This window comes from Monopterus albus, unplaced genomic scaffold, assembly GCF_001952655.1.
Source record: "Monopterus albus unplaced genomic scaffold, M_albus_1.0 scaffold256.1, whole genome shotgun sequence".
Classification (NCBI taxonomy): Eukaryota; Metazoa; Chordata; class Actinopteri; order Synbranchiformes; family Synbranchidae; genus Monopterus; species Monopterus albus.
The window spans coordinates 105284-118814 of NW_018128136.1; the positions used below are offsets into that span (position 1 = coordinate 105284).

Sequence of the window (13531 nt, forward strand, 5' to 3'; positions counted from 1 at the left end):
GCACAGGAAGCACACACACACTTAGTTTGTATTTCTGCTGCCTCTATGATAAGTGCAAAGATTAATTTAATGAAAAGATCAAATAAACCAAGGTTGTATTTAGTCTGTAGCACTACTGGACCAAGGTGCATCAGTCCAGACTTTAAAAAGTCACATGACATGTTAGACACTGGTTTGAAAAACAGGTTGCTGAAGAGAGAAACATGCCAAGATGCTACATGCATTTGATGTTTGAGAAAAACCAACAGGTTGCTGAAGAGAGAAACATGCTAAGATGCTACATGCATTTGATGTTTGAGACCATTTGTACCTTTAAGACACTTGATAAGCCTGCAGCATTTATCCCATTTTGAGTTTTAACTGTCAAGTTAAACAGCAGCTGCTGATAAATGTAAATGACACTTGTTCTGCTCAGGGTTGGTCAACAAGCCAAACTTAGCCTGGTCTCAGGTCCTAAGCTCAAAGTCCAGTACCAAACACTGGATGTGAAAAGTTCCTTAGACATGACAATCAAGTGCCATCAGCCCATTTCACAAATACTTAAGAGCTGAAACTGCCAAGTTTACATATTATTGTAGCTCATGCTCTATAAATTTACTCATACTTCAATGTTTAGGTTTTCAGCTTGGCTTAGACTGAAATAGAGCTCAAGTGTTTCAAGGGTTAAAAGAAACTAAAGTTTTACATTCAGTCAAGTTTAGCATCATACTAAACATTCAAGACAGGAGTCAGACATGTCGGAACACATGTGCACTTTATTGGATCATAGTCAGTGTACAGGTTGGCCCCACCGGTCTGGCACCCTATGTTACCCCATCCATCAAACCCCTTGCCCCACCACCCCAGGATGAGCCTCCTCCACCACCCCAGGATGAGCCTCCAACAGGGGAAGAGGTCATGATTGGGTTTTGCATAACAAAAAAAGAAACAGGACCAAAGGTATTTAAGGCTGAACGTACAAAAAACCCAGACATAATTTACACACAAGCGATACTACAACCATGTTTAAGTATGCGCCAACCACTGGGCAGCCTTCACAGAGGCAAATACGTGTCTGAACAATGCAGTTAACATTTGGAATTGTGTCTGAGCAACGCAGTTAAACATTTGGAATGACTCAAAAGAAAAACAAAATGTACATTTAAGTCCCAGATGCAACTGCAGAACCCTGGGGTGCGTTTCTTAAACCTAGCCAAAACATTACTGTCTCCTTCATTGTTCCAGTTTTTTTTAAATCCTGAGTCAAGCGCCAAAAATAACTGAAGCCATGCCAATGAGTTGGTCGTCTAGGCTCTGCGCCTGAGTGTATGACAATGTATGATGTGGTTTTGCACAGAGCTGAAGATGTTTGTGTTTGGCTGGGGAGGGGAAGGAGGAACAGTCTGTTTAGAAGCATTTGCGGTGGACGATGGAGGGGCCGGACTCATCGTATTCTTGCTTGCTGATCCACATCTGCTGGAAGGTGGACAGAGAAGCCAGGATGGAGCCTCCGATCCAGACAGAGTATTTACGCTCAGGTGGGGCAATGATCTGCAAAAGAGCAAGACAAAGCCATAAGGATACCGGAGAACTGTTTGGATTGAACCAAGATATGCAAGCACAACATTCTACTGCTGCTCTAACAAGTCAGCTAACCTTGATCTTCATGGTGGATGGGGCCAGAGCTGTGATCTCCTTCTGCATCCTGTCAGCGATGCCAGGGTACATGGTGGTACCACCAGACAGCACAGTGTTGGCATACAGGTCCTTACGGATGTCGACATCACACTTCATGATGCTGTTGTAGGTGGTCTCATGGATTCCGCAGGACTCCATACCTGAGAGCAGATAACATTTATCAATCAAGTTTAGAATAACTAAAACTTAGAAACATTCAGCATTAAACACATCGTGTGTTCAAGATGGAGGTATACCAAGGAAAGAAGGCTGGAAGAGGGCCTCTGGGCAACGGAACCTCTCATTGCCAATGGTGATGACCTGCCCATCAGGCAGCTCATAGCTCTTCTCCAGGGAGGAGGAAGAGGCAGCAGTGCCCATCTCCTGCTCGAAGTCCAGGGCGACGTAGCACAGCTTCTCCTTGATGTCACGCACAATTTCCCTCTCAGCTGTGGTGGTGAAGGAGTAGCCACGCTCTGTCAGGATCTTCATGAGGTAGTCTGTGAGGTCACGGCCGGCCAAGTCCAGACGCAGGATGGCGTGGGGCAGGGCGTACCCCTCATAGATGGGCACTGTGTGGGTCACACCATCACCGGAGTCCATGACAATTCCGGTGGTACGACCAGAGGCGTACAGGGACAGCACAGCCTGGATGGCAACGTACATGGCAGGGGTGTTGAAGGTCTCGAACATGATCTGCAAGAGAAGGAACACTTTAGTATTTCAATCTCTACATAAGGAGTTTAGTTGTGGCCACTGCACTCACTACATGCATCAGAGCAAGGCTCAGATGAAGTTAGTAAAAACATGTGCAGAAAGTCACTTTCACATTTGTGCATGTCAGCTGTTTAAGTGCTGCTCTGACTCAGCTCAACAGAAGTGCAGATAAAAGGCACACAGTGAAAGACCTGTTGATGATAGACCATCTTATAGGAGAAAGGTCCTAAGAGGGGGAGGAAGTGAGAATGAATGAGAAGGAGACCAAGGAGGGCAGGTAACAGTTTGAAAATATCTATACTTTAAAGAATTGTGTGGCTAAAGACTGCATGCACATGAGTAAGTACCTGGGTCATCTTCTCCCTGTTGGCTTTGGGGTTCAGAGGAGCCTCTGTGAGCAGGACAGGGTGCTCTTCAGGGGCGACTCTCAGCTCATTGTAGAAGGTGTGATGCCAAATCTTCTCCATGTCATCCCAGTTGGTCACAATACCGTGCTCAATGGGGTACTTCAGGGTCAGGATACCTCTCTTGCTCTGGGCTTCATCACCAACATAGCTGTCCTTCTGGCCCATACCCACCATCACTCCCTGTACAAGAGAAAGATTAAATTAAGACTAAAAACCTCTGAAACACTGGGACACAATCTTCCCAAAATCTTTTTAAACTCTTAAGTAAAAAAGCTTCCACTGCAATTTCATAAGTTTACAGGTTGGGCTGGACTACAGTATTTAAAGTATCTCTGCCAGTGAAATATAGTTATGCAAGTGCTCATCAGCATTAATACTTAATGGATAAGAAAATGCTTTGAGTGGGTTCATTTAGTTACTCACCTGATGCCTGGGGCGACCAACAATTGAGGGGAAGACAGCACGGGGTGCATCGTCTCCAGCAAATCCAGCTTTGCACATACCAGATCCATTGTCAACAACGAGTGCGGCGATTTCGTCTTCCATGGCTGAACTGTTTAAGAGGGGGAAGGGCATTAAACCACAAGTCTCACATCCACCTCCAATCAGCAGTGACACTCCCACCTCACTTCCTGTTGACTAACTAGCTGCAGTGTAGCAGATTAACCTCTAGGTGGAGCTAGTGCCCTACATTCCGACCCAGCCCTACAAAAGGAAGTAGAGCTGCAGTCTATTATTACCATAAAAGGACATGGTTCGTTTTGAGCAGCTTTGCGGCTACCGGCGCAATGGCGCGCGGCCAGAGCGGCACAGCACGGTTGAAAGACACGGGGCGCGCGACCACTCCCTCTAGTTCACTACAGCTGACTTCCTCCACTGCCCTGCTCCCATTGTTGCGCAATCATGGCGTTTTTAATACTCACAAAGAAAGCTTTGCTCCAGCATCACTGCGTCATTACCATCGTCAACCCATTCATTGCACAAACCATCTGAGACCTTTAGACATTACTACTATCAATTTAACACTTCCAAAAGCTGCCACCGGCCTTTTAAGAGTTAACTCCAACTGACTCGTGATCACACGTCCTTGACTGGTGCTTCATTCCCTGAAAGCTACGCCTTTAGGTGGATTTGTCATTAGCAGGTTTTCTTTCCTAGTAATTGACTACAACAAGTTCACAGAAAGACGGTCTATTTAATCAAGCCATTAATCAACTTACGTTTTACAGGCCTCCTTCGACTCATCTAGAAGAACCGTTAGAAATTATTTAAATGATACATACTGTGGGCCTTATACACTAGGTCTCCACAAGCGCCCATGAAAGCTAAACCTAATTAAAACTGATACGGTTGCAGGCGTGAAGGGCGGTGCTAGCATGATGTGGCTAGGCTAATATGCTAAAGTAGGTCACACCCCACCGCATCAGGCGCACAAAGGGAGTAGCTCGGATCCAGACAAATCTCAACGGAAAAAAAAACTCTTAAATTTCGCTGCTGGGGAACAGACAGTTGAACAATTGAGGCCTGCAAATGTTATACAAATACACGATGTCAAACCTAGTTCAATGAGGATGGTTAATTTAACTACAAGGTACTATTAACCAGAAGCCGGTTAACGTTACACCCAGAAGCATCTGTGAGTCGCAGAAACACCAAGTTTAACGTTCTACCACTAACCATGCATACTTAAAAACATACAAATACATTAATCATTCTTATCTCAACATTTTAAAATTACATTTCAGCACGGCTGGTGCAACATTATGACAGGACAAAGAACCTCGTGGTCCCTGCCATCTTCCGCATTCAGAATGACATTTCACAGACATCAATTTAAAAAACAAAACAAATAACCCCATTGTTTACTTAACAAATGCTGTTATTAAATGAGATATGTGTAAAAGGTTGCTGCTTTGCCTTACCTTTGGGTGGGGGGTTTCTCGCTTTAAGGGAACCGGTTTCAGGCAAATGTTATCCCTGCACAAGCTCTGCGTGTGACGGTGCTCAGAGTGAACCAGTCAACTGTCGACTCTCTATTTATACCCCGTCAACTGCCCGGCTCGAGCCATAAAAGGTAAACTTTCGGAATTGTGGCCTCTGATTGGTCCAGCGTCATGCACTGGGGCACGTCGCGTGCACGCAGTGGCGCACTGGGCAGTCGCGATTTGAGGGAGAGAGGGAAGCGATAACATGTTGGACTGGGGAAAATAAACGGGAAGAGACTGACATTGTGAGGCCTACTGAGCCTCATATCTTGTTATACTGTATTGTATACAGAGTAAATAGTGTATAATCTCTAATAAAGTCTTTCTTACACCCGTTCTTAGCAGCTGAGCACATGCTTATATGATTATTGCGAGAGCTCCGCTCAGGACTCCTCCCTATAAGGCTATATCCAAAGGCTGTTCTCACTCCCTGTTCCACTCTCTCCATTAACCTGACACTATTTCACATTTCAGACAGACTATATTGTGGCATATGATGCTGATATTTGCGCTCAACACTGAAAACTAGTTGTAATCTCAGTGGGAGCTACAGCTGCTGCACCACCAGGTTAAACACAGACACAGGGTGGTGGTCCATTTTATTGTATGTGGCCACCCCTTCCCCATACTGCCAATGCTAGCTGACAATGTTCATTTATCAATTAAGTATTTGTGCATTGGAGTTACAGTGTTTTAGACTCAAATATCCTGTTACAGGCTGATTATTTTATCTGATGGATATACAATAGTTTGACATAGGTGTGTCATTTCAGGAAAGGATGGGATTTGTTAGCATTGTCACATTTTAGGGCTGCTTGTAGTGTAGTAGATTTAGCTAATATTAAAAGAGAGTTGAATAACAGGCTAACTCCTCAAATAATGCATCTTATGAAAATTACAAAGAAATCACCAGAATAAGCAAAAGCATTAGTCTGAAGGTCTTCATTTGCTGTTTCCTTTCGTTGGGTAGGCTGTGCCTCTGTTGTGTGTCATTTAAATCACTATGAAGCAAGCAGACTCAGGCCTCTGCTTTAATCAGACAAACCCATTTGGTTTACATTATAGCATTCTCAAATCAGTTTGATGAAACACACACACACACACACCACTTGTATGGCCACATCCCAGTCCACTGCAGGGTGGGATCTTTAAATACTGAGGCCCATGTGACACTGTTTCAGATTATTGCACTGGGCCTGCAGGACAGCATCATTTCCATATTAAAGTTTCCTACACCATCAGATACCCTTAAAAATGACCCCACTTCACTTTTAAGCACTTTCTCCTTTTCACCACTGTGAATTTGATTCTCATTTTCTTCTCTCCCACATCTTTCTGTCCTCCTCTCGTGTATCTTCTCCATAATCTCCTCCTAAAAACATGTAATTAACTTGGGGAGGCGACAGTGGTGCAGTGGGTAGAGCAGTCATCTCCCAACCAGAAGGTTGAAGGTTTGAATCTCGGTGCCTGCAGTCCACATGTCGAAGTGTCCTTAGGCAAGACACTGAACCACTGAACCCCCCCGTTGCCCCCGATGGTAACAGCCATCGGTTGAGCTGGCGCCGCAGATGGCTGCTGTCAGTTCTGTACCAGAAACAAATTCCTTGTGTGTAACATACAATAAAGGTGATTATCCTTAAACCGTGTTTAAGCAGAATGGCTGTGCGGCCTCAGTGCCCTTTAAAGCTGTAACTCATGCAGCGACTTTTCCTCTTCCTCCCTAGCACTTCCTCTTTCTCTCTTTCAGTTGCATCAACTCCTGTGTAACTGTTTCTTTGGTTTTGTCTTCACTTCCTTGTCTTCATTCATGCTGATGGCTTTAAAAGGACATTACTGTCATCCCCACATGGCCTTTAAATTAGCAACAACTCAGTGACTGCAGTGTGGAGCAATGCTCTTTTAACATGTGCCAACGTCTTCCTAAATCTGCAGATTCTGATGGGTTAAACAGCACAAATAAGTTCAAATGAGCCACAGTTTAAGTCCTAAAATAAAACAGTTATTTGGTGGTGAAAAAAACTTTAACAAAAAGGAAACAATCACATGTCATTTCATTATTGTTGAGTCAGAGATTTGACTTGTGAAAGACTCTGTACTGACTCATACAGTTGTTAGAGGGTTTACAGGTGAAAAAGTGTTTGAGACTGTTATAAGGGTAGTATCTGAAACCTAGTTTATCCCAGCCAACTATAAAAACATGGTGATAAAGGTACATTTTTGTATGACAAGGGAATGAAACAAGGTGCGTCCAGGTGAAGCCGCTAACAGAGATTTGCACAGAAACAAGCAGAGGACTGTTTCTCCATGATGACGCTGTAAAGGTGTTGGAAAAAGGATTGGCTGGGGAATATTTAATCCGGCCTCAGGGGAGTGCCTCTGGATTTTCAGGTTCACAATACATTAGTGTGTGAGTGAGTCATTGCTGCGGGCCAGCCTACTTTGAATCAGGACAAAAATATTTATTTGCTCCTGAATAAAGAGTGAAACTAGAGTTCAAGTTTCTGCATCATTGTGTTGATCAGTCAGTCAGGACTTTTAAATACATGTATTTATGTGTGTGATGGGAAACAGCAGCAGTTCAGCCTTAGAGACTGTGCAGAAAGAATCCAAGTCTTTCCTTTATGGTGCACAGCGTGTCAGCGTGTGTCCTATTTAGGCCCACTTTCCTCCTGTGTTAAATACAGTGTAGAAATTTTTAACAATGGGCTGAATTTTGACAGCCAGGTGAAACCAGTCGCTCAAACTTGTTTCATGACTGAAAGAATCTGTGCAGAACCTGGAAACTGTCATTCACGCCTTCATTACATTCCAGTTAGATTATTGTAACTCACTTTACTCTTGCCGTAGTCAAGATAATCTATCCAAACTCCAACTGGCTCAGAATGCTGCTGCAAGGCCTCTCACTAAAACAAACCAAAAGCATTTTGTAACTTCATTTTGAAAAGTGCTATATATAAAGTTCTTATTATTATTATAAGGGATGTCACAGAAAACTCCCTCCACTCAAAGACACAGCTGTGAGGTATATTCTACTGTAGGTATTAGATAATAATGTGTGCATGCTTTATTCTCAGTGTTAAATTAGCGAGCCTTTCCACTCTTGTTTTTGACCATGCAGCTGATCCTTCTGTACCGGAGATGTTACTGGGCAGGAGAAGTGAGTCTACATGTGTCACACATGTACATTATTGATGCACCCATTGTGATGCTGTGTGTTTTCCTCAGTGTGTTTTGTAGTAAATGACGGCTCACCTGCAGAAACACAGAGCAGTGTTCTTCATATCCTACCACTAGTAAGTGAGAGGTCTCTGGTTAAGTTGTGTTGTCAACACTCTGCAGTGGGAATTTCTAGAAGCCAAATGCATCCTGGGAAGACTCCTCTCATGTATCATAACAGTGAGTGTGTTTACACTCAGGGTACCAGTGAAATGTAGACTCTCTGAACCTGCAAAGGTCCTTAGTGCAATAAATAAATTATCTGAGCGTTTATACACAAACACGTGAGGTGTTGTGTATAAGGACTTTAACTATAAGTGCTAGCTGTGTAAATAGACCACTTGTCAAACTAAGTGATACTTTAATGGGGCTTCCACAGACCTGTCATTTAGAGTCAGGAGAGCTGAAAATGAGCACTAGTGTAACATAGCTGTAAAGGTTCTGTCCCCACTGGCGAAAACCTCAGTGTCTGTATGTTCCTACAAAGAGGACGTTCAGCAGCTTGACTGTACAGACACTACTGGAAGCTGGTACAAAGCTTTTCAGCCAGGTGAGCTGTTCAGCTTTCTGCCTTTTAGTGCCACTCATCTTTTTTCTTCATGGCATGCAAGAAGCGGAGGGCTCAGCCTGGAGTATCATGGAGTATCATAGCTCATATGTGCCTGCAGCTGGTTGTGCTGACTTGGACTAAACACAGTTGCAAGCTTTAGGCTTTGCATCATGTGACTTTATGACTTTTGTATCTGAAAGTGATGCTGCACCAATAGGTTTTGTTGATAAAGCACTACTTGTGGGGCCACTTTTCCAACAACATGACTTTTTTTTCCATGATATAGTATAATGATATTATCTCATTTAAATAATTCATCCTTATTTTCTCAGCTGCCTGCATCCTGGAATTGTGTTTTGTTTCCTTAAATTAATAGTTTTGGGAAATATGCATGTTCACTTTCTTGTCCAGAAGCTGATGTGGAGCTTGATACCACTTTTATGTCTGTAAGGTAAAGTTGTAATAGGAGCTTTAGGAGCTAGCTGGTTAGCTAGTAAGCTTAGCACAAAGACTGGAAGCAGAGGGAAACAGCTGGCTAGGGTCTGTCCAGAGGTAATCACATCCACCTGCCAACAGCTCTCTCCAAATATGAAATGTTGTACATAATTACTTAATGCATTTGTTTACCCGGGACAGTACCTCTGTGAAATGTAGTCCTCAGTAGTAAATAAAAAGTTGAACAAAAGGCCTTATTTTTCTGTTAATATTAGACAGTCGGGCTAGCCGTTTACTGTTTACACTAAGCTAACCAGCTGCTGGCTGTAGCTTCAAACTCCTGGTACACACATAAGAGTGGTATCAAATCTCTTAACCTTTTTGAAAACCTGTTTCCATAAATATAAAACCATTTACCCTGTTTTTCAGTCAATAAATCTAACCACCATTGATAACCATCTCACAGGTCAGCCTCGGCCTTGATTTATATTGTATGAGTCAACAACACGCTGAAGTCACAAAACACTGTGGCCATGTGATAAGTCGATTAGTAACATGGTGGCCACTGTAGCACGCGTGTTTATTTGTGCAATTCAAAGGTCACATAACTTTAACTGGCAGCAACTAATCATAATCAAGTTCTGTCTTTGATGACTGTGCAAGTGTGTATGAGTAAGCTGAACATGGACATATGATCTAAGTGGTAGGATATGTGTCTGACTGCGTGTGCATTTCTGAGGGTGAACAACACACCTGTCTTTCTGATGACTGCTCACCACCCTGCCCTCTCACCTTTAATAGGGAAAACTGGCATTTTAATGACATAAGCACAAACAAAGCATTCATGGTCATTTGTCCTCGAGCACGAGCGTGTGCCTGTGCAGCCTCGGTGTTTAATTGTTGTGACATCCCCATGTGACATCACTGGCCCAGGGTTTTCTCTTCAAATAAGGTAACCAAGCAGTCAGCCAGAAGAAACAGTCTGTTCTGCAGTGTGGCCACTCCCCGCATTACTAAACACATCCTACCATGACTTCCTGTTTCTCTAATGAGTCAAGATGCTGCAAGTTTCTCTTTGCTCTCAGCCTAATAAAGCTATCATCAACTAACACTCTCTCTTTCTCCTCTTATGGTGTCTCCTGTTCTTCCTCTTTCTGTTGCTCTTATCATAAGGAGAATTTCACATTTAGTATACATGAAATGGGCTGTTGAGGCTAAAAACAAGGGCATTTTTATGTGCATGTGGGTGTTTGTGGGGGAAGGGAGTGGAACCATGAAAGGTCTCTTGCTAAAGGGTAAAGCTGGCCAGAGGGGTTAGACATGAACACTTGATCTATTATCCACATAGACAGAGTTAAACATGAGTCTAACTGCTACTAGACCACAGTTCAATACAAAAAACATTAGTTACCATTAGCCTCAAGTGAAGCTGAGAGCTAACGCCTCGAGAGGTGGGGAACAATGAGGTGACAAGAAGGCAAGAGATAAAACTATCAAATGGGATGTCAGTGGTCTAAAGATGGAGAAACACAGTCATTAGAGAAGAGGAAGATAATGAGAAATATATCATGTCACCTTGGAAATGCATCACATTTGTCATCCACAGGAGTTTCACTTCACCACATAGTGTCACATGAGGGCGAGCTGGATGCAACAATGTTGGGGGTTTCTCCTGTCTAAGAAGTTTAAAGAAATAGTTTGACATTTTGGAATCTACACTATATAACACTCGATTGTTTCCCGGTGGAGAACTGGATGAGAAGACTGATAGCTATAGCGTAGCACAAAGGCTTAAAATGGTGGGTGGAAACAGCTATCATGGCTTGGTCCAAAAGTAACAAATCATTTTTACACTACAAATTAAACAAATGATACGTTATTTGGTGCAACGAGCCTCACTGTTGTCCCACTTCCAGTCTTTGTGCTAATGTGCTGCTGGCTGTAGCGTCATATTTAAGAACAGACATGAGTGGTTATCTATCTGAAAACATCTCACACAACACTACCAACTCAAAATCCAAACATGAAGCCAGGGTGGCAACGCTGTTGTCCTTCACAGATACAACCAGACTCCATAAACCTGCACGTTTCAGACCAGCTGCTGCCCTTTATCACTGTATTTGTTACAACTGAACCAGTTTCACTTGTAGACTATAGTCAACACTGTATTTGTTACAACAGAACCAGTTTCACTTGTAGACTATAGTCCTTGTTGTCAGGAACTATGCTATTAAACTTGGGAGTGATTTGCTTGAGGATCCTTCAGCAGGGTGGATCCTCACCAACAGAAGATGTGGAATTTGGATCAATTTGAAGGAAGATTTTGTTACCTTTGGACAGAACCATAGATGTTCCCCCTGTTTCAAGTCCTTGTGCTAAGCTAAGCTAACAGGCTCCTGGCTGAAGCCTTATTGTCTAACAGAAAGATATGAGAGTGCATCATTATTCCCATCTAACTCTGTACATCCCAAAATGCTGAACATTTGTTTTATAAATATATTTAGCTTTTAATACAAAGTTTTGTACAGCAGCAGCACATCTTTCTTCTGCATCCTCTTTGTTCCTTTCCCCATTCAGCTGCTCCCCCGTCTTGCTAACCCTCTCTGTCTCTCTTGTCTTTTGCAGTCTATTGAAAAGTGACTGGCTGACCAATTGTTTGCCATCTGTGAGTGGTTCTAGTTTCAGAGAGGGAAGCCCTATTCACTGCTCTTCCCTCTCCCCCTTCCTGCCTCACTCCCTCCTTCCTCTCTACCACTTCACCCCCCCGTTTCTCATGATACAGGCAATAGATCGGTGGTCTGCCGCGTCATTGATCCGTGGGTCACCGTGGTGACTGTCTGACTCCAATGTCTGGGCCAGTTACCAGCTGTGTGTGTGTTGTGCCTGCCAGCTGGCCTGATTGGATTAGCTTCCCATTTACAGCCCAAATGGATCCTTAAATCCAACCCCCTACCTCTGCACATAAACACACACACTCTCTATCTGGCTCTGCCTCACCATGGCATCCTGGCTAGGACCTTCCGTCTTTTATCAAACCTCACAACATATGAACTTCTTCGAATTAGTTCTGTTTGTGTATCATGTCTTCATCCAAACATGTCTTAACTGACATTTGGCATTTCCTCTTTTAAATCTGTATCACAGCTCATGTTGGTCTCAGTGCAGCTCCTGGCATGAAGCTGTAAAACAAACATGATTTGTTGGTGCTGGCTACACTCTCATGTAAAACGTCACCTGGTATAATATTCAATCAAAGTCTACTGCTGCACCGGAGACCCTCCCTGCTGTTTGAAAATCATGGGATTATTCTGGCTAAATCTGATCAGGAGCTGGAAGCATTTAACTCATAAAACATGGCTAATGTCAAACCACATCTAGGCCTTTAGGCTGAGGGGCTTTTCTGCATATCATTTTCTGTTTCTCATGAACACACACCAGGCCCTCTGTCCTCTTCTTCTCTTCCCTTTCCTGTGCTCCCACCTCACTTCCTCCCACTACTGTGGCCTCTTATTGGCCCAGAGTCGCAGCTGAGGTGCCTTTTAAGGCTGTGAGGTTTTGTTCAGGTATGGAGAAAGGTCAGAACTGACCCCAAATCAGCACATTGAGTGATATGTTTACTATGAGATGTCTCTGATGTCTCAAAGTGCATGTTAAGACAATCAAATGGGAACTTGTTGCATGTGTTTTTCTACAGAGTTTGTGCAAAATTGAATCTTTATTTCTTCTGCTCAAACTAAGAAGACTTGCTGGCTTATCATCTCTGTATCTAACTCTGTTTCCCATTGAGGCGCGCACACACACACACACACACACTCCTTACTCTCTCCCTGCATGGCAGTGAACCCAGGAAGGCTTATGTATCCTCTACCATCTGTCTCTGTCTGGTGGGAGGGCTGCTCTCCTAAGATTGGCTCCTTTCACACGCTACCAAGCCTTTGATTGGGTGGGTCTTTTGGGGACCTCGGAGCCTCTCCACTGGCTCCTTCCCTGCTCCTAATCTTCCTTGTTGCACCGCTGTCTCCTCAGCTGTGCAGCTGTCAGCTACCTGCATGCCCATGCGCTTTGGCCAGTATTCCTTGGCAGACATTCCTTACGTAACATTACAGCTTGTCTTGCCTCCTTGCTTCCTCATTCTCTTCATATCTTTTCATATTTCTGTCATTCATTTCATGCACATTTCACAGTCTAACTCTGATAAATGTCATTCAGGAGGCAAGTGACCTTTAAAGTGTTAAAAATATGCACCTACAGAGGAATTTTATCAGAGTACCAAGTCATTCCTCTGTCCACATTCTCCTCCGAGCTTTAGAAATCTCCTCTCTGAATAATAAGGGAGAGCACACCCACTCTGTTTCAACAACTTCTGTGAAGAGCTGCACGAGTTGCTTTTCTTTGTTACATTAACGCCTCTTTTGTGTTTTAAGCCAGCTGCAGATTTACTGTATATGTGTGCGCTAACGGCTTTAACAGTTTCGTGATGATGTTAATTTCTTTTTGCAGTTCCCACCCTTCCCTTCTCTCACTCTGGCTGTTTGAATGTGTTGCCTGGCCCGCACCGATTGGCT

General features: G+C 43.5%; 1 protein-coding gene across 1 annotated transcript; it reads right to left on the minus strand.

Moving 5' to 3' along the window:
* Positions 1-735: 735 nt before the first annotated feature.
* Positions 736-4810, minus strand: actb2 (actin, beta 2). Its single transcript, XM_020621264.1, has 6 exons — positions 4703-4810; positions 3204-3333; positions 2721-2960; positions 1914-2352; positions 1636-1817; positions 736-1530 (listed from the first exon to the last, which is right to left on the minus strand). Exons 2-6 carry the CDS (start codon positions 3324-3326, stop codon positions 1387-1389), a joined length of 1128 nt encoding a protein of 375 aa, XP_020476920.1. The 5' UTR covers positions 3327-3333; positions 4703-4810; the 3' UTR covers positions 736-1386.
* Between the last annotated feature and the right edge of the window lie 8721 nt (positions 4811-13531).